The sequence below is a fragment of the Notothenia coriiceps genome, unplaced genomic scaffold (assembly GCF_000735185.1).
Source record: "Notothenia coriiceps isolate Sejong01 unplaced genomic scaffold, NC01 NC01_scaffold00009597, whole genome shotgun sequence".
Lineage (NCBI taxonomy): Eukaryota > Metazoa > Chordata > Actinopteri > Perciformes > Nototheniidae > Notothenia > Notothenia coriiceps.
The window spans coordinates 268,901-289,630 of NW_011342298.1; the positions used below are offsets into that span (position 1 = coordinate 268,901).

Below are 20,730 nucleotides of genomic sequence, written 5' to 3' on the forward strand. Positions count from 1 at the left end.
TGCTCGGATTGGTTATCTGGCCGGCTCTGTTGTGATTGGTCAACTGCTCAGAGATGTCCCGGCCCTTAGCCTAGCCTATCATGTACAATGTATTGGAGCGCTAGCCAATAGAAGCGCGAGGGTTACATAATGATGTCACTGTGTGACGGAAGTAAACAAAGCACTACATTTGAGTTTCCGGAAGAGAAACTCCCTCTTGCAGGAACTTTGGGATTTTAGCCTTTGCAGACCATTACATTCACACAAACCTAAATAACACACAGGAAAAGGAAACCCAAAGAAGCACAATAGGGCCTCTTTAATGACCTTCCAAAACATTCCAGCTTTAACCCGACTGTTCACATTTACCTAATATTGTACAGCTTGAACTTCAAACACAGAAGCAGACAATATGATCAGTAAATATATATTTTCACTGAGCTGATAAAAGGCCTTAACCTTTACCTTTCCCCTATACGGCTCCATAAAAAGTAAAGTAGTACAGCTGGCAGCATTTAACAGAATATGGCAGGGGATATGATTATCATTCTTCCCAATGTCCTTTAGTTTCATAAACAAGGCGTATTTTTTAGACATGCCAAAACTAAGACCCGATATGGCAGTTTAACACATGAGCCACATCCAAATTATTATTTTTTTTATCATTAAAGGAATGTTGATTTACTTTAAGTGTTGGCTTATCCAATCTGATCCCAAGCAAACACAGCTTGTCATGATGTGGAGGTCAGTAGAGGGAGTTCAGTTTTCAACAGTGTAACTAAAGTACAGTTAAACTGCCTCTAAGTTAATGCGGGCAAATTGCTGCAGGTTGGCTAATCTCATCAATGTTAACAAATCAAAAGCCGAGCTGTCGCAACATAAGGGTGTAGGTGAACTGCCATAAACTAGAAACGTCTCTGATTCAACAGACAATAAAGAATAGAAAAACATCAACACCTATAATATTGCACATTTAGTTCATCCTCAAATACATTCAGTTGTGTCCGACTAATACTCTCACAGATGCTCTTCAACTAAACACTCTGCATATTCAATTGGAAAATCTGTCAAATTGTTTTACCTGTATTATTTTTCATGTGCAGATGATTACAGTCGTAAAGAAAGAGCTCTTAAAATGTAGCGCCCGTTACAGACTGAAGCATATCAGGGAATATCATTGAGAAGCACAGATCACTGGCAATTGTTTTCTAGTAAACTTATGACTCATTCTTTGTTAAGACACCATTTAAAACAATTATAACGAGAGAAAAAAACGTTTTAATTTGAACAAGATGCTTATCATAAGCCGTTAGTTCACTAATTGAGCCAAGCCAAGTAATAACACCATTCTCATTGCTGACTCATACCTTTGATGGGAAAGAAAACAAACCAAACATCGCTACCATATCCATGTGCTACCTCATCAAACTTTGTACCCATCACTGCAACAATTAGATCATTATTGGATGATTATATTGACAGACAATTAACAAGTCTAACAATCAACCGATTTCATTTCTGTCTATCCAAGAATCGATTAAACTGTTGCAGCTCTACAGTTCTTTATCCCATTTTTGGGCTAACTTTAATTATTAATTAAAGAACGGGAACATTTGTGGCTAGAATATTTTAATTCTAAAAACCTCCATTTGTAGGATGAAGCTAAACAACAACAACAACCAGTCTTTCTCTGTGTGACACATTCAGCTTGATTAAATGCCCGTTGGAGGGTGCACATTAAAGCCTGATTACTGCGAGGGTGGGGGTGTGATGCATTCGGCCATCTCTCCCTTGTGAAGTGAAGCAGACTGGAATGATGTCCTCCATTTGCCTGCATGCCAGAAAATCCTTCGTCCTTCCTGAATCTATATGCTGCTGCTGACCTGACAGTAATGCATAGATGTATGCTGCTAAATAATAGCTTCAAGCACAAGTAAAGCTCAGACGTATTTGCCATAACAGTAGAGTCAGAGGAACCAGGATTTGGAACACATATAACTATCAGCAATAGTGAGTGTACGTATTGGGACTAGATGTGAGAGACGCAGCCATACAGCCCAGGATAAATTGAGTCTTCTGCTCTTAATCCCGAATGCTCCACGTTGCAAAGGGACCAATAAGCCCACGAAGAAAAAGTGAGGAACACTACACTGACTACCAGCCCGAGAAGCAAAGAGGATCTAAGGTCATTGTCTCTCGTGTTTAGTATTCAGAACGTGAGTTTGGGAGTCTATAGCAATCCTCTAGAGCCAAGTCAGATGAAACACCACCAGCATTGCAACACCAGTCCTGCAGACCATTTTATTCTTCCCCTCGTGACAGACGGGATGCATGTTGCCATCCTGCTCCATCTCCCTGCAGCACACTTGCTATTTATTTGTTCAATTAAAATGTCTTGTAGCAAGTGTTTGGCCAAACAAGTACTATATTAAAAAGATAGAAACCAATTTGCGGGATATTGAGTCACAAATCCCTACACAGGCATTGTTTTCAGACTCATAATAACATGATGATGCTTTGCGAGGCTGCTATGAAGATTATAAAAAAAGGGGGCAAAACAATAACAACGCTTCCTTTAACTACACAAAAAAAAAAAACAGTTAGTTTTAAACTTGTTCACATAAATATGATGCCTAAGGATGTATATTCAACACAAGGGTTATCAACTAAAACTGAGAACTATTACAGCTACTCAACATAACCACAGCAAACAAGAAAACAACAACGTCATTCTTAATAAAGCTGTAAATGTTATATCAATATCAATTGATTTCCCTGCTGATAATACACTGCGCCCTACCGCATTCTCTCCGAATGATAAACCATAATGATAAGTTATCATCTGTGCACAGTGGGTAACTCACGCTCACAAGAGGAAACACTCATTTACAGCAGTGTTGAAATTGTTTCTGGGCGAAGGTGGTCTTTTTTGAGCTATTTATTCTTCCAACCTTCCTTCCCCTTCACATGAAGACAGCTTGCTGAGGATTTATTGTCCTTAATATCAGCTAAAATGTTTAATCTGCTGGTCACTGTCAACTTTAAAGTAAGAAAACCTCCCCACAATGCAGTGGGAGAGTGAATGGATAATACCTGCCTGGAATACTTTATGACTGACACAGTGGCAGTGTGAGTATGAAAATAACCGGTGTGATCTGCTGAGACACTGAATTTACAACATTGTTTTTTAAGGTAGTATAACAAGCCTTTATGGATATAATAACTTGTTTCCGTCCTCTGGCAAGGGAGGTGTAATGTGTCACTCTGCACCTATCTCAGATGACATTTACGTTACTGAGTGCGCAACGCTTTGAGCTACATTACTCATAGTGTCATGTGGTGCACTGATTTAAATCAGCTATGGGTATTTGGAAATATTCACACACTCACCTGGTGGCATGTTATGAGCAAGGCAGACCACACAAATATCCCTGTGAGGGCCTGAGCTGCCAGTGTGTTCAGAAACATCTGGTGTTCTATGATTGTGCCATTGCTTGTTCGAATAATTGTCATATTGGAGACGTCTGGGAGGATATGTGCATCAAGGTGAAGGATAGAATTATTCTCATTTGATGAATCCATCTCTTCCAATGAAATATCCATCTGAAAAAGAGAGAAACAACCAGAGGGTTTACAGGTAAAATGTAACAACACCCCCATGGGTTTGACTTAATGTCAAATTATTTCATGTCCCCTGCTGTGAACACAAAATAACTCGGTTTTTATAACCATACTAAAACATTATGAGAAGAAAAAACAGTAAAATAAAAGTGAAAGACGAGATGATCCTGATATTAAACTTCTTAACCGTTAACAAACAGCTTACCTTGTCTCAGGAGGTAGGAAGCGGCTTTATCCTGTTTAGTCGATATTGTCCTCGTGGCCAATGTTATAGGATCAACATGGAGAACAAACTCGCTTTTCAAAATAGCCAACTGACCTAATTCACAGCCATTTACAAGCGGCCCGTCGACTTTACCATCGACGGGTTCAACAGACTTGACTTCCTTGTTTGAAACAGGTGCAACACCGAGGTCGAAGTCCACGTATTCGGAGATGAAAACTCCAACAAAACCAGTGACAGAAAACTCACAATACACTAGCCTGGTGCGTTAACTTCGTGTAATAATTGGACAAAAATCCTACTTTCAGTGTTAACGACGAGTACGTAATGTATCCTTCGGCGGCGTCTCGCTCAGAGCAGCCGAGATAAACAGGTTGGGCACAGGTGAACGGGTCACGTGTCCACAGCTCCACGAGTGACGTCACGTTGTCTTTATCTGAGAGAATACCTTTAGACTGAGAGTGAACAAGAGAGTATCCTTTGTTTTTCGGTCGCCCGTATAACATTTTGACAAGACTTTTAATTAGAACAAGTATTATTACTTATGTATTTAGATAATATAAAGGAGTTCAATGTTACAAAAGCAAATACAATATTAAAGAAGGTAGGGCCCTTAAAATCACTCAAAAAGAATCCCAAGTATTAGAAATGTTATATGTACTTTTATTTATGAAATTTCACACAATACTGATAATGTTAAAGCAAAAATATATAACTGCTAATGTATCTGAAATAAGGGTGCAATTCGTTGATCAGTGTTTTTTGAGTGTAAATAGCTAGTAGAGAAAGCTTTTAAATCTGTTTAAAATGTCCCTAAATTATGATTTCACTGAAATGTAACACATCTCCCACAGCTATAATTGATGAAATAGATACAAAATATTATAGAAGGCATTAGCCATTTCCTCAGTTTAATGTGAATATGTTTAATGTTTAAAGTACTTGTGTTAAGGCTAAACTATCCTTTACACCAACTGAATACAAATGTTTTAAAGACTTATAAAAAGGTACATTTCAGAAGTGCCCTGTTTTATTTTTCAAAAACCGACATGCAACAATTTCAAATATTTATCTTTATTACAAATCCAAAACAAACAAAACAGTAAGGTCAATACGTATTTCATACAATGATGAAAGTGGAGCTATCGGCTATCATTTTGCAAACACACTGCGAGCGAGCACAGTGGCTTGCAGAAATTATTTCTATACAACCAAATAAACTCAGAAGACATTTTTTGTCTGAACAAATCAAAAAAGATCAGTTACTGAAATTGCATTTATACATGTCTCTGTTGCGGCACAAGCTATCACAGATTGGCATTCAGTAAGTATTACATTATTTTCAGTTTAAAAAGATGCATGAAAAATGTGACATTGGGGACATCCTGAAAGACTGTTTCGCCCAGTCTTCAGGCTTCATGTCCATTATGACTTTCTACCAGACTTGGCAACTTTTTACGATCTCTTTCATTTGTTTTATTGAATCTATGGAGGAATCCTTGAGCGCCAGACCCAGTAAAACAGGCCTGTTGCCGGCTTCTTGTGACACAAAAGTGGCCAGGTTTTTGGCACAGACATGAGTAAGAGGCTGTAAAGAGAAGAAAATAAATCAGGCATCAGATTATTACACACAGAAATGCTGCAATATAACATGTTATTGTCAGAAGAAAATGAATGACAATCGTTGCATGTAAAAGGGCTTAAGAAACTGATGATAAAAAGATGAAATTACAGATATAGCACTTTCTTTGCAAACACATCTTTCCCTTTTACTCCAGGTTTTTTTTTTACATCAATAATCTTCTTTTTTACTCAACAAACAAACCAGTTTTCATTGTTTTTAGATATGCTTTTTGGTATCAAAACGATACGTGTTTGTATGGTAAATAATGTTTAAATCTCTTCAGGTTTGTATTGAGGTATTAACTCACTTTTCAAACTGTGAACAAGTTGTCCAGGAAAAAAAAGAATTCACTTTTCCTAACACATTTTGTGCTGTATCCATTGAGAAAAGTCTTTTTTTTTTTTAAGTTCTCCCAAAGTAAGAAGCGCTTGTACGTCTCATATGTGATCTCATATGACTTACAATATGATTAGATTTTAATGAATCCCCTGATGTTATTGTAGCAGGTTATGTGTCTGCTGTGTAACCCAGTAAACTTCACAATAACAGAGATGTAGACTGGGCTGTTGACATAATGCTTAACCACATTACAGACACAATACTCCATCATTGTGTCTGTGTTTGCTTTCACACTGCATCCCTCCATGGCTCTAAAACCACACACATTATAAGAAGGTGCAAGTATTATCTTTTCTTTAAAGACTATAAGACTTAAAAAAAACTCTTTTCAACTCGGAAAGCAAACATACTTACAATACATTTCTTTGTTGATTATTCATGTCTGGCACTAAACGTCAATAAGTAAATCACATGCTGAGGCAGAGCTGAAATAAATGTTCTGGTGCAAACTTTAGCAGGCCGCTGAACTGATACAATTCCTTCCATTCCACTAGAGCCATTCAGAACCAACCTTATCTGCCCTTTCACAGCATGAGATGAGTTATCCTGTGTTGCAACAAGTCTGTGTTATGTCCTGTGAACAAGTCTTTAATGCACTGATACAATATTAATCTGAACAATTTCATCGAGCCTACCTCGTCTTTGCCCAGCAGTACTTTGGTGGAGAACGACGGGGTGCTGATGTCATTAGATCTGGAGTCAGGTGTGACAGATATCAATGTCCCCATTTTGCCGTACTGAGTAAGTACTACGAATATGTAATTACTGAACTCTGTACAGACGACCTGCGTTGAAATTCCATTTACTTCTTTCACCGTCTGTTTCGATTTGATGACCGGCTGAGCAGAAGACATTTTGGTGATCCTGGGGGAGAAAAATAAACAAGGAATGGTTATATGTAGGGCAGCTGCTCAATATATTACCATTATTGATTATTCCACCTATTAGTTTCTATGTTCTGAATGTATCTGATCAATACATTTGGCTATAAATTAGTAAGTATAATAGTTACATAATGGCCACAATTCCCCAAAGCTGCTCAATTATATTATTTTATTATATATGATGAGGAAAAGCTTGAAACTAAATGTATCATTTAATTGTAACTACTGATAGACAAATCATATTACTTCTGGATAATCAACAATATTTGTTTTCTCCAACTTTGGAAGTAATGACAATATACATACGTTATAACATGTTATTGGTTTAGGTGTGTTATATTACAACCTATAGTTACATCTACAAACCTTGCAGAGTCGCAAAGGATACCTCTCAAGACAGCTATCCCTGTTTTAATGTAAAGAGAGAATACTCTTTGTTGCATACTTTAGATAGGTCTATTAATACATAACCTCTGCAAATAAAACACATCACTTATTTGACAGATATGTAAACATAACTTTCCCAAAATGACATACTATTCTTACTATACGTTATCCTATCTGGGAATTTAAATTAGGACAAGACAGGACATTGTAAGCAGCTAGGTACAGAAATAAAAACGACAGAAGTATTTCAGAATCGTGTCCCCAAAAACCCCACCTTCCATCACCTGCAGAGAAAACTGTAAGATCGATTAACGTCCTACTTTTACTCTCCTGGGAGGAGTGAAAAGTGAAAGGAAAGCTAGGTGATGCACAGGCTACTGTTAGCCAAACAGCTAATGTTATCTCCAGTTGTAGCCTTCACAGCTGCATAACAATGAAGAGATTCTCAGCGTCTATGTTACACGAAGAGCCTCACCCTATTTCCTCGTCGGTGGACAAAGTAAAGCTTCTTGTGAAATGAATCCCTTCACTTTCAGCAACTTTTGTAGTGCTATGTGATTCACCAAAAACAAACGTGCGCCGTTTGGTTGGGTTGAACGTAAGCTATCCTGCTGTGCTGACGTGCCTGACGTCACGTCTGACTTCCGGGTTAGTTTCTGCTCAATTTAAAACAAGTGAGAGGTTTTTATCTCCTTTTTTTCCTCTTTAAACATCAATAGATTGTATTAGTCTTTCATCATCAAAAGCAGAAGAAATAATTTTGATGTTATAAATCGTGCCATAGTTGGAGCTGATTATAATGTCAGTATTATTCTTCTATTAGGACTGGTGTATTAATCAGGTTGATAGCAATACTAGTTTCACCTAAATATAACTTGTGTTGGATTTTATTAATTTTAAAGGTTTTGTTAAACTTATTTTGGAATCACTTTTCCTAGATGTATACAAAGGCTTTGGTAATGTGCAGCATTATATCACACAAAGGATATTAATTGAAAGCAAATCATAGGTAAAAAGGCTATCCCATTAAATACAACCTTTAGAATATTAATTTTTTTTGACATACTGTAATTGTTAGTTTGATACCTTTTCGCTTCTTAAAATCACAGAACTGCTACCGTTAATATTAAGATGATGATTTATTTTGAAAGTCCTGCACAAAGATTGAATACATAGAACCTGCAGCGGATTGGGTTAATGCTGTCTCAGAACAAATATCATGAGGGTTTGTGTCGGAAAAAAGGACAGGAAAATGATCGCTGAAGTTACTACTTTTTGGTAAACCACAAATATACAAAAATACAGTAATACAAACTTTTAAAGTGTTCAAGGTTCAAGAAGTTTTCACAACGCCTAAATATACTGTGCACAGCTAATGTCCCAAAACACACTATGATGCAGTGAGGATGATTCAAGTTGACTTTCAATAAAGTATTTCTCAAGAGTGCATTTTATAAAGTTTCAAATGAGGCTGATTCTCTGCCCTGGAACATTTCAATCAATATTAAGCAACAGAAACAACTCTGCCAAAGCAAGAAACCACAGAGGCAAGATGTTTTTTAATTAATTGTCAATGGAGCTTTAATTTTAGGAGCAGATAAAGTCTTGTTTTTCATTTATTTTATTTTTTTGTTTATAATTTACCATTAGCAGAGATATTTATTAAATATTAGCACTTTCACCTCAGGCTGAATGAACCCTCTTTTGAATGAGATAGATGTAACATCTCCATGGCTCTATGGCAGTGTTTCTCAAACTTTCTCATACCAAGGACCAGTGTATAGGCTACAGCCATACCAATAAATCAAGAAATGGCTTAGCCCCACCTTAGCCCCACCATGAAAAATTATGTTAAAGTAAGCAAATTAAATTAAATAATAAGCAAAATGCTAAATGCTAAATGTTGAGGAAACTGCTTGCGAATATATACGGGTCGTGTCCACACAACACACAAACTGATCCTGCTGTAACAACAAGTGCTTGTACTGATGCAATATGGTTGAGACCATTCAGGCTTATGCTAGAAGAGGGGTGCAAGTAATAGTCTAACACAGCGGCTTTGGAAAAAGCTTGCCGGCGGGCGTGTCTGAAGCTCGACCAACAACCAATCACATGAATCTCCCGCCCCTTACACACAAGCAGCGGTTTGATTGGCTAGAGCTTGTACTGGCATATTTGATAGGCTGACGCTTCAACCGAAAGCTTCAGAAGCTTCAAAAGTTTAATATTGCTCAACTTTTGCAGGCTGAAACGCCAGGAAAGCTCCGCTCTGCTTCCCACAATGCAGTTCGGCGAAAAGTGACGTCACCCGTTACGCCCGTCCAGACAGCGGCATTGGAAGAAGCTTCCAACACCGCTGTGTGGACGGGCCGTAAGTAGTGGGGGAGTTTTATACACTAAAGATGTGGAAATTATCTGGCCTTATAATATCCGCGCGGCCGCGGTCAGATCAAAATGCCTCCGAATGCAATTTGAATAGTCAGACCTACAGCCAATCAGAGCAACGAAACGTTGGGTCTGCGTCATGCATTACTGATTGAGATCAGTCGGAACCGCCATTCAGTATCCCCATTGGACCTTCAACGTGTTACGTCACCTAACGCTTCAACGCTTCTGCCCATTCACTTTGAATGGGGTGACGTCACGATTCACCGAACTGCATTGTGGGAGCAAAGCGTAGCTTCTCTCGCGTCACCCCATTCAAAGTGAATGGGCAGAAGCGTTGAAGCGTTAGGTGACGNCGATATTCGATCTATATCACGTGTTACTGGAATAAGACCCAACAAGTTAATGCATTTTGAAACAGTTCTATGATCTTTCAGCTAAAGTAAATTATGCAAGATAAGGACTTTAAAGTCAGAGTGGAAACAGTCGTGTGTAAATCTGATTTAGTCAGAAATCGGGAGAAATGCGGGAGAAATATGACCCCGGGAGAGGGCTATGAAATCGGGAGTCTCCCGCGAAAATCGGGAGGGTTGACAAGTATGCTCCCGCCCCAGACCCCGATTTCATAGCCCTCTCCCGGGGTCATATTTCTCCCGCATTTCTCCCNTTCTAATCACATTCAGCTGTGTTCTATCAAAGCTCCATTTCAAGAGTTCAGATGCAAAGAGGATCACCAGTGTACGTGCGCAGAACCGACCTGGACGATTCCATTTAGCGACAATGTTCAATATTATCTTCATATTAAGCTGAAATATTTGGGATAAAAATTTATAAAGAAAATCATCAGTAACATTTACTATTAATTTAAATCTGATGTACCACAGTTCAGGACGCACATTACTCTCGTTTAAGTCCCAGCCAAATTTATAAGTCGTAACAGGTCCGTCACGTATAAATGAGGGTGTTGTTCTATACAGTATCTGCTACCCACATCTCTTTTTGACACAAAGCTCTCCCACTCGAGATGTCAGATCCAGGTTCAGACGCATGCGTCACGCAAGCTTATCAAAATCAGCTTAAAAAGACAGGCAGTTGCTACATATATAAACAACACATACACACATTTCAAATGTTTTTACTTCATACTTTTGCTTTTGTGACGGATAATTCGTCACTTAGCGGTAACCATGCCTATTGACAAGTACCAAAGTCGCAGGTTCAACCCTTTTAAACCTAAACTAGTACCATTTGAAGAAACAAACAATTTAACAAAATAATTACCATGAAGAATATATCAAGCCCTTCAGCAAAGTAATTATTTTCATATGATCGATATACAGTCACTCTGCGGTGGTTAAATCTTCATCTCTTTGTGGAAGATCTGTCTCTCTACGCAAATGTAAAAGTTCTTTATACGCTGGGAACAGCTGCAAGCTCCTAACAATAGCCAGTGTACAACGACATCGAGAGTCACAATTATTTTCATGGGTGGGGCAAGCGACTGGCGCGAGAGTATAGGAAGCCGCTCGTCGTTTCGCGTTTCGGTGGCACAATGATAGCATTTTCACATTTACACATGAGACTTAGTTAAATGTTCGGTGTGTCCCGGCGGCCGCGGCGGGGGGGCCGCCGGCTTCGCAGCTTTCACCTAGGCAGCACCCCCCCCATTCTTCTTTTGCTCACCGCTCTACCCTGTTTGCTATGACTTCCTCCCCGGCCACAAGCCAGGCACCACCACACCAGCAAACCACACACATATGAGAAGGATACAACATTAACCCCTCTTCGATCACTTGGGAGACGTGTTAAAGCCAAAAGTGGGCCTTGACTGGATACACATGGCTTGGACCCCCCACTGTATTAGTGTTGATTTTGCTTTGGTAGAAAACAAAAGCAAGTCAAAACTCTTTCACCGGTGTGACCTTCAGGTAGAGCCCTCTGTGCTGAAATTGCTTCAATCTACATAATGACAAACAGGTCTAACCTTGTAAATAGTAATAGCTACTGTTATGGAGATTTTCCTCTTTTTAGCAGTGTGTTTATGTCTTGAAAACAGTTGTGATCGCGGAGGCTGCGCATTTACATGTCCAAATACAATTCTCTAGGGCCCCTGATGCTGTCTCCTAACCAATCCAGCAAAATCAATATCCACCTGAAGTAAGTAAGTGGCTTATCACAATGGGTAATCCGCTCCCATGTTGTAGCAGCCAGTTTTGTTACTCACATTCGGTTTATACCCATTATGAAAGGTCAGAGAAGATGCAGGGTAGTTGTTCCTTGCGGTCATTGGGCCCATCTTGAGTATGCCAACCATCAGATAATGTCAACCTAGGAGGAATATGACCAATCTTATTTTAACCCCAGCCTTTGTTCTCTATATCTTTTCCAATGTAATAATTATGATTCACTTGAATTATGGACCAGAATGTAAAGTGTGTCTCATGACATCGGTAGCATCAGTTGCAATGGCAGAGACAAAAGATAAAAAGAGATACAAGTATGCTAAGAGGGGTCGCTCGGAAACTGGTAGCGGGGGAAATAACAAATGTATCATACCATCAGACCCTGTATTATGTTTAAGCTGGCATTGTAGTCTGATAGATCAGCATGATTCGTATCTAAAATTCAAATAAAATAATGTGAATGATAACATTTGATAAAATAGGATTTACAACCTTAGTGTGTGTGGCGAATTACATGAATAGGCCCATTTAGCTTTCTTGGGGTCTCCCCTTTACTGTTAATGATGTTATATGTTTGGTCAATTCAATGATCAGTAAGCTAAATCCTAAATGGGGTAGCACCTCCAAAACACTTGTACATGTAGCTAAGGGCGGGAAGCTCAAGCGTGGGGGCTGATGATTCTGTAGGGAGTCGGAATTTCCTCACGACCAAGTCTCCATGCATTGTCTTAACATGTAGCATAGTAATCATCGTCATACTATATCTATCATGTCAAAACTCATCCAATGCATTAGATATGACGCCGCGGATTATATAGCTCAATATCACAAATTATAGTATTCTTTTGTTCAGTGGACCTTTCACAGTTGTACAGAATATCAGGTATGGCAATACGGACCCTCACATCGTACAAGGAAAAACTTCCAGAGAAAACCCACAGTTTAAAGGGAAAAATGGGAGAAACCTCAGGGAGAGCAACAGAGGAGGGATCCCTCTCCCAGGACGGACAGACGTGCAATAAATGCCGTGTGTAAATTGAAAAGATAATACATTTGCAACATAGGTAGTCCAAATGTTTGGAAATGCATGTATAATAGGAAGATGAATCCACGAGGATATCCATCCAGGACTTATGATCCAGGACCACAGCCACGACTCGCGATACAGGACTCGCGATCCATGACACAGGACCGCAGGATCATCCATGACTCCGGATCCCGGCGTATATAGACACCAAAAAGAAAGAAATTTGGGGAAGCTGGGTTAATCGGAACATGAGAGTACACAGGTATAGACAGAGAGAAGGAAGAAGTAAGATGTATCTCCGTGTTTACTGGGTCTTTTTGCATGAAACAAAGACTGGGATATAGTTTCAAGCCAGTACTTTCGACAGAAACACACGGCAATGCTGCCCGGACTGTTGTTTTTATGCGGCACCGGCTTGAACAGGTCATGTGATCTGATCACGCCGGCGTGACGGTCGACTCCAAAGGGTTAAACAAAGTTTCTAAGAGATATGTGCTACTCATGATGAATGGCCATCTCTGGTGCAGGTTGTGTAGAGTTTGCAGACTCCAACCGCAGACGTGATCTGAAAAAAATGCACTTTATGCATAGGCCTACAGTGTTTTTTCAGGAGGCTTTGCATGTTCTGATATCAATGGAGTTTGGAGATGTGGGGGGAATACTCAGCAACATTGTGGAAAACAAATGGATTTCATTTGAGTCTAGTACCTGAGGCATAAGGAAAAAATAACTCCCTCTTACCATCTGTAAAAATACATTTAATTTAATATCTTATACCTTAAAATTGCCTTCACTCCTTGGACATTTCCATTGTAGATGTCTACTGAAGTTTCAATTATGTTTCCGTGTACTTTTAATAATTCAATTATGGATAATAATTCCGCACATCATGCTGTTGAATATCAATATTAGTTTGGAATATATAATTTCTCAGCCAGACTGATATGAATGCCTTCTGGCTGTCGTGATCTAATGAGGTGCTGCATCACAGTCCGGGCAGATAATCAGTGGCACAAATGAACAAAGTTATTTGAATTAATCAGGTGATACATTGTGAAAAAATTTAAACAACACTAAAGGGCATGCTACTTATGTTTCATGTACATGCACGTGTCAAGAGGCAGTTGAAACTGATTAGGCTACCATTAATGAACTCATCAACTAAATATACTCAACTATTAAGACGGTGGTGAAACCCATCAATATGTGGCGACTCCGATGACATTAATTCCGTCTTGTATTAACTATTATATCTTCATAATTGGACAAGTCTGGCTCTCTGTCTGCATAGCAAACATGTATAGACGAAGATAAACTAAGTCAAGACATAATGAAGGTCATTAGTAATGATTAATGATCACAAAAACAAGATTAAGGACCAAATACTGCCACTTAATGTGTGAGAACAAGGAAAATGTGAAGCAATTAATATCTTGAGTACCCCTGAGATGAAAGCAATTTGTTTTAAAGCAATAATTATCCCCGGCTAATTACTCAAATATTCTTGCTTAAAGGTGAGAATATATGTTATTTCCATTTAGAATTTTTAAATATAAGCAGGTTTTTGCAGAGGAGACTAACATGGATGTTTCTAAGTGTAATCTACAAACAAGGACAGCGATGTATGTCCACTGCTGGGATGAACACTGAGGAATACACAAGTGCTGAACGGTTGGTACTTATATAACATATTGCAACAAAGGACAAGGTTTCATTTTCAATATTAATGGTGCACAGACTTCCCACCACCTCCTCCTTTCAGTATGGATATTTCAATAATGTAGACACTAATAATTGCACTCATATGTTAACTGAACTCAAATGGAGATCTTTATATTGTATAATATTAACACTTATTTGATTCAGTAACTATAAAATCATTTTTTGAAACATTAAATAATTTTTTTCTACCCCCATCATGATTCCTTTTCTTATTTATTGTGGATAACACAGGACAAGTATTGGCTTAATCTTCAAATTTCACATCTACATTACTAATTATTGCACTAAAAGCTATTAATTTAGCAAATGATGGGTCCAGTAAGATGTATATTCATACAGTGTATGTAAATGTGACAAGCATAACTTCTAACACACTTGTGAACTGATATTGCTTTGTTTGGTATAGAGAAACTTTGATTTGGAAGTTATTTTGTTTGACTGGTAGCCTTATTGGATCATAGTTGGATTAAAAGATTACCTCAGCATGCTTTGTTTATTTCTTCCAAAGAAGGTATTAATGGCTGTCTCACCATCAACTTCAGGGGGAAGCTTTTACTAGCTGGCTATTGGGTTGTGCATTCTGAAGTTCATAATCCACTGCTATAACTAATAATGTACAAGATCTGTATCCAAGAACATGGTAAGAGAATGAAAGAGAGTCCTTTCTAACATGCTACAGATGGACTTCAACAATGCAACGGCACTAAAAGGGCCAGAGTGTAGTACTGTATATAAGAGGATCCATTAGCAGAAATAGAACTATGTCACCGCTCACCTTATACTCAGAATCATATTTTCCATATCTTAGAATGAGTCATTCATACCATATCATGTCATACAAATATAATGTATACTGTTGGAAGAGCCTAGAACTTCATATCATGCCATCAACTACGCTTTGTACTAAAAAAAAAAGACATTGAATTTGAATATCTTGATGATGTTGAACCTCCAGGTTTCTTTAGCTCAGAACTGAAATTCAAATGCTGGTTCTAGATGGGGCCTTTTGCATTTTTTTTATTGAATGCCACTGTAAAGTTTGTGTACAATTGCAGTGAAGTCAGCTGCTGCCTGAATTCTGTTGCTCCTTTAGTAGTGTGATGCTCAGTAAGGATTAAGTCCTGAAAGTGACCACGATGATAACACTGTGTTGCACTCGGCTGCTTGTTGTTGAGTGTAAGAATATTCATTTGGTTACAAACTGTAACAACAGTTCTAGATTACGCTAAATCCTAAACACTGTCCCAAAATCAGCCATGATAAATGTGGTTATGCATCTGTTAGAAATATGTTTCTCTTGATTATGTATCTCCTATGTTCTCATATCTACGTTGAAATTTGAGGAGCATGGACTCCCTAAACAAAAAAATGTTACTCTCTGAAAGACGTTCTTGATGTCATGTTTGCATTTCTGAAACACTGAAGAGCTGAAATCAGACAGGGAGAGTGTCTTTGCTGCCTCTGTGATTTCTGTTTTCCTTTTAAAAATTTAGTCACAGCTTTCTGTCAGCCACAGTGCATTCATGCCAGGAGACAATCAATAGAAGCATGCTGCCTTTGACATGTGAAACATAATAAATTGTTAACCTCGTTAATGGTGCAACATACTGGAATAAAAGGTTTATGGTAGGTGATTCTGGAGAAGGAATTGTCCTGCATTTCCCAACATGTGCTTGTTCTTAATGTCCTCTATTGTTGAATGGTTGAAAATAAATGGAAGTAGATGGGATAATGGTGAAGCATGTGATTGCAAAAGGCTGACGGGTTTTCTCTTTTTTTGTGGAAAGTGATTCTCTTTTGGTGAATAAATCATTGTTGATTAAGTAATTGTGGTTGACAATTAATTCCACACCCTTACAGATTATCTACTGCTTATTTGTGTTATTCATAATGACTTTTAAATTATCAAACAGAAACCGACAAAATAAACCAAACTCGAAGCAACCATACAACACTAAACCAAAAAGGATTGAATGGCTGGTCTGCCGGCAGAAAGGGTAAATCACAGTCAATCAACGCTTTCTATTAAATGCTCTGAACAAGTTGTGTTTTCCCCTTTGGTTTGTCTGTGCCTGCATTTAAAAAAAACTTAATGGAAACTCACCCCAGGGGTTAATCTGATGTGGCATGAGTGCAACTTTCAAATGTCACGGTAAAGCTTTATCTGTAATACAGCACAGCACTCTAGTGGCCACAAGGGTAATAATTGTTAGTGTATGTGTGAGTGAGTGTGACAATGTGTGACTAAGGAATCTAGAGAGGCATGAATCTGCCTTTTTGCCCTTATCCACCTCTGGGACTTTCTCTGATTTGACAAAGCAGGTGTGAGGATCATGTTTCAATTCCACTTTGTCTGACAACATTATATTAAGGTGGTTATTATTCAAATTGTGTTAAGAGAGTGAATGAGTCTTCACGATATGTATTCAGTGCATACCAAAGCTACGTGAAGAGAAAAAGACAAATGCAGCCAATTTGAATGTGAAGAAGAAATGTGGGGCTGGTGATCTGCCTCATCCAGGAAAAAGGATATTTTTCTCTGGGATGACATTTTGACACTGAGGGTATGTATGTGATGCAGATAGAGATGGGATGTGTTTAAGGACCCTTAAGCACCATCAAGTCTTATAGAAATGTGTGACAGTTGACATTTTTTTTTTGGGTGACGCCAACACTTTTTGGGATCCAGCTGGTGTTTGTAACATTTTGAATTGCCCAAAGAAAGCTAATCATCTCTCACAGTCCTTCAAGACAGTTTAAAGGGGCATCTGGTTTTAACATTTGATATGTCAAACTGTCATCCAAAGTACATGTTGATGATTACAAATCTATTTACATAGCCAACTATGGAAATTAAACTCCTGCCCTCCTTTGATGTTAATCCAACAATTCTGTAGGTCCTCCAATGCATGTTCAATGTTAATTTAGTGACATTGTACAATACTGGGTTGCACAAGAAAATGCAGTTACAGAAAAAAAAAAAACGATTATGATGGTGGAGTGTGGATGATGAGCTAATGTAAATATACTGTAGCTTTAGGCGTCTGTAACATGGCAGATGAGTGGGGAATAAGTTAGGTAGCAAGCCAAAAAGTACAAGGGCTTACAATTATTCCAGAACGTTTTCATATGAATCACATTATAATGAATACCTACTCCTCATTGTTACTGGAAACAGCTCAAGGACCCTTGGAGCCCTGAATAACCACTGTAATCATTATTGTGAGTGTATTGTGATTCATGATGCAAAACAAGTCCTTAGTTATTCACAAAGAATTGTTACGTGGAATGATAAAATGTAAACTCGTTACACATTTTCTTTCATAAAACCTACTTATGATCCACCGGATCAACTTGATATGAGCTATTTTAGCATTTTTTTAATAGCAGCTGGTATTTGTGAATGTGTCAGTGCTTTACCAAAATCAATTATGTTGAAAATGAAGGGGGGGGGCACAAGAGCAGACAACAAACTAATACAATTAATAGTTATTAAATTAGCAGCCAACAATCAAAATCATGAAGTTATCTATAGATTTAAAGGTAATCTGCATATTTAAACACAACATTTCAGGGGAAAATACTGACTTGACGTAAGTAACTATCTGGGGAAGTTGTGAGGTGAAATTTAGTTTTGTTTGTTTTTTGTTTTATCCTTTTCAACTGCAATGCCTCGGTAACTGCATGCAAATGAGCACATTTTTAATCAAGATAAGATAAGAAATAAGATAGTACTTACTATGCTATTAGTTAACGCCTAATTTGCATATCAATGTGGCGATTGTGATGAAGTTATAGGCCTACAGATTTTACTGTATTCACCTTTAGTGTCTCCCCTTAAGTACAGTAGGCTACATTAGCATGTATGCCCATGATACATGTCCTTAGCTAAACCTTGAGCTAAGTTATCCATTAGCTAGTAGCCTACTTAGTTAACTCTATTTGTTTTTGTCTTTTAGCTAATTAGCTGTAAACTCGAGGCACTGGCAGTTTAGTAATTTGTTCATCACCACTCGCCTTCAAAATAAGCCAAGAAAAGCTGGGATATCATGGGACTGTAAGGTGGGAGGTGCTGCTACCTGTCGGTCCGAAGTGACTACCGATGTCCGCACCGCTGTGCGCGACACGTGGAGGGAGGGAGGGAGGTTAGAGAGAGCATCAGAACTTCACAGTCTAATCTCCTGACCTGATCTTTTTATTTTGTATTTAATCAATATATTTTTGAAAGGGAAATTGCGCAAACAGCAGTAGATATTCATTTATTTATAAAATAAAAAAGGGGGGGAAAAGGGCACTTTCTCTGGAGGAAGAAAAAGGGCAGGGGCTCAAGCCCACTTTGATGTCTGTGTGCACGTGCCTGCCTGTGTTTACATGCCATACACAGACATGATGTCAATAAATAACAAGTGCTACAAGGACACTTGATTTAAACTGATATGGAAAAAACATTCATGAACATGTCATGTAGCTTTTATTAGACTGTTCTTGTATTTATTAAATTATGATGTTTAAAGGTGTCAAGGGGACGTGCTGTTTGTGTATTGTTGAGAATTAAAAAAACGGAATTACATCTCTCGTGTAGTAATGCATATTAATTGCAAGAAACATGTAATGAAATTATAATTGTTTTAATTATGATTTAGCACTTATATATTGCCATAGTAAATACGGTAAAGTTACACATGATTTTGTTATGATCACATTACTTATGAATTATCAAAACAACTTTGCTAACACAGGCAAACATGAACAGGTGCAACAAAACAAAACCACCATTCAGATATTATAATCACATAGCTTATATTAATCATTTTTTTCACTACCCCTTGCTGTGGCCTTTAAACCGTTTTTTGAGCATTGCTTGTTCCCATAGACATGCATACTAACCAATGTGACTGACAGTACATAACACAAGCAGTGCTCAAATATTTTTCTATTGATATTTTCATCACAGTTTTGTTAGATCAAAATGATCGGTCAAGGACACTGATGGTCAGCCAGAGTATAGGGAGCAGTCCAACCAATTTCATACCTACTGCTGCATACTCCGAGTGCATAGCAATTCTGCTGAGGCGGCTCTATTTGACATTGTGAGTGTGTCATGTTCATAGGGATGGCTTCTTTTGGAACAGCCTGATGCAGCACTCGCAGACTTCAGTGGAGCATCGCATCCACCTGAAATAAATGTCATGCAAGCACTTTTGCTAACAGTGAAAATTCCTCTGCAGCTCATCTTTCCTGTGCCTGTACATGCAGATGTGACAGCTGTAGTTGGCTAATGTGTAGCCAAAAGTCCTTAAAAACCTGTCCTTACGTTGCTTACAAGATCGGAATGGAGTTCAAATCAGGTAAACACCACTGCTGGGCTTAAAAATAGTGTTTCAGTTTCAACACACAGGCTGAAAACGCGATACTTCCATTTCATTTGTCAATCATAAAAGTGTGCATCATCAGATAAAAGCTGTCAGGAAAAGCTTCTCCTGACCTATTCATCTATTGTTTCCAACGCCATAGAGCAGTGCTTCTCAAAGTTTGGTCCGCGGACCACTGGGGGTCCGTGAGCGCCCCCTAGTGGTCTGTGAGTATATTGGTAAAATTTCATATTTGAAATAAATAAATACATTTAAGTTTTCCGCACTCCCGTGAGAATATCTCCGCAATGGAGCAAGCTTAAATTGAATTAAACTTGCTCTACGATTGCATGATATAGGCCAGCGCAACACCTTCGTTTGTACAATTTTCAGGCGATTTGTAATCTGTTCTAGAAAAAGGATGTGTTTTTGGATATTTGTGGAGTTACGGCCCCTACACACGGCGGCGTGCGTTGTCGCTTGCCGGCGGGGGGGCTGAAACTCGACCAACAACAAATCACATGAATCTCCCGCCCATACTTCCTCAGAAATCGGGAGCATTTCAAAAGGGGGGAGGGGGGGGTGGGGTGCTAGTGGATCGCAAGAGCTGTTAGATTAACATTAACATGCTTGTTGTAGTTCTGAGTGCAATGCCTTGCGGCCTGTAGTACCATCCTTGATGGAGCATACAGTATGTGTGGGCTGGACCAGGAAAGGAGTGAGCAGAGGGTCGAGTTGTCGATTCTTGTTCTGTTTTTCTGTGACTATCTAGTTGCGCACGCTACTAAAGAGACGCGCTACCATGGAAACCAAACAATGGTGTAGCTGTATTAAAGTCCTTATCTTACATGAAAAACTTTTTTTGGCAGTTGATTTCTGGGGGGTGTATGCAACAGATAGTCAATGTATGTTTCTTTATTTCATACTGAATAATATGTAAAAAAA

At 38.6% G+C, this 20,730-nt stretch overlaps 2 protein-coding genes across 3 annotated transcripts in view; both read right to left on the reverse strand.

The window, feature by feature from the left end:
* tmem184a (transmembrane protein 184a) overlaps positions 1-4,198 on the reverse strand; it is a 19,464-nt gene extending 15,266 nt beyond the window's left edge. Inside the window, exons 1-2 of the mRNA XM_010771038.1 lie at positions 3,806-4,198; positions 3,370-3,582 (exon numbers count right to left, since the gene is read on the reverse strand). Of these exons, the coding sequence (XP_010769340.1) occupies positions 3,370-3,582 (213 nt within the window). The 5' untranslated portion in view covers positions 3,806-4,198. The remainder of the gene's footprint in view (positions 1-3,369; positions 3,583-3,805) is intronic.
* Positions 4,199-4,881: 683 nt separating this feature from the next.
* On the reverse strand, positions 4,882-7,751 carry psmg3 (proteasome (prosome, macropain) assembly chaperone 3). Of its 2 annotated transcripts, none has more exons than XM_010771039.1 (3): positions 7,593-7,751; positions 6,482-6,710; positions 4,882-5,411 (listed from the first exon to the last, which is right to left on the reverse strand). In XM_010771039.1, exons 2-3 carry the CDS (start codon positions 6,698-6,700, stop codon positions 5,259-5,261), a joined length of 372 nt encoding a protein of 123 aa, XP_010769341.1. In that variant the 5' UTR covers positions 6,701-6,710; positions 7,593-7,751; the 3' UTR covers positions 4,882-5,258. The 2 variants fall into 2 exon arrangements, with proteins under 2 accessions (XP_010769341.1, XP_010769342.1); XM_010771040.1 differs by lacking the exon at positions 7,593-7,751 and adding an exon at positions 7,402-7,572.
* Between the last annotated feature and the right edge of the window lie 12,979 nt (positions 7,752-20,730).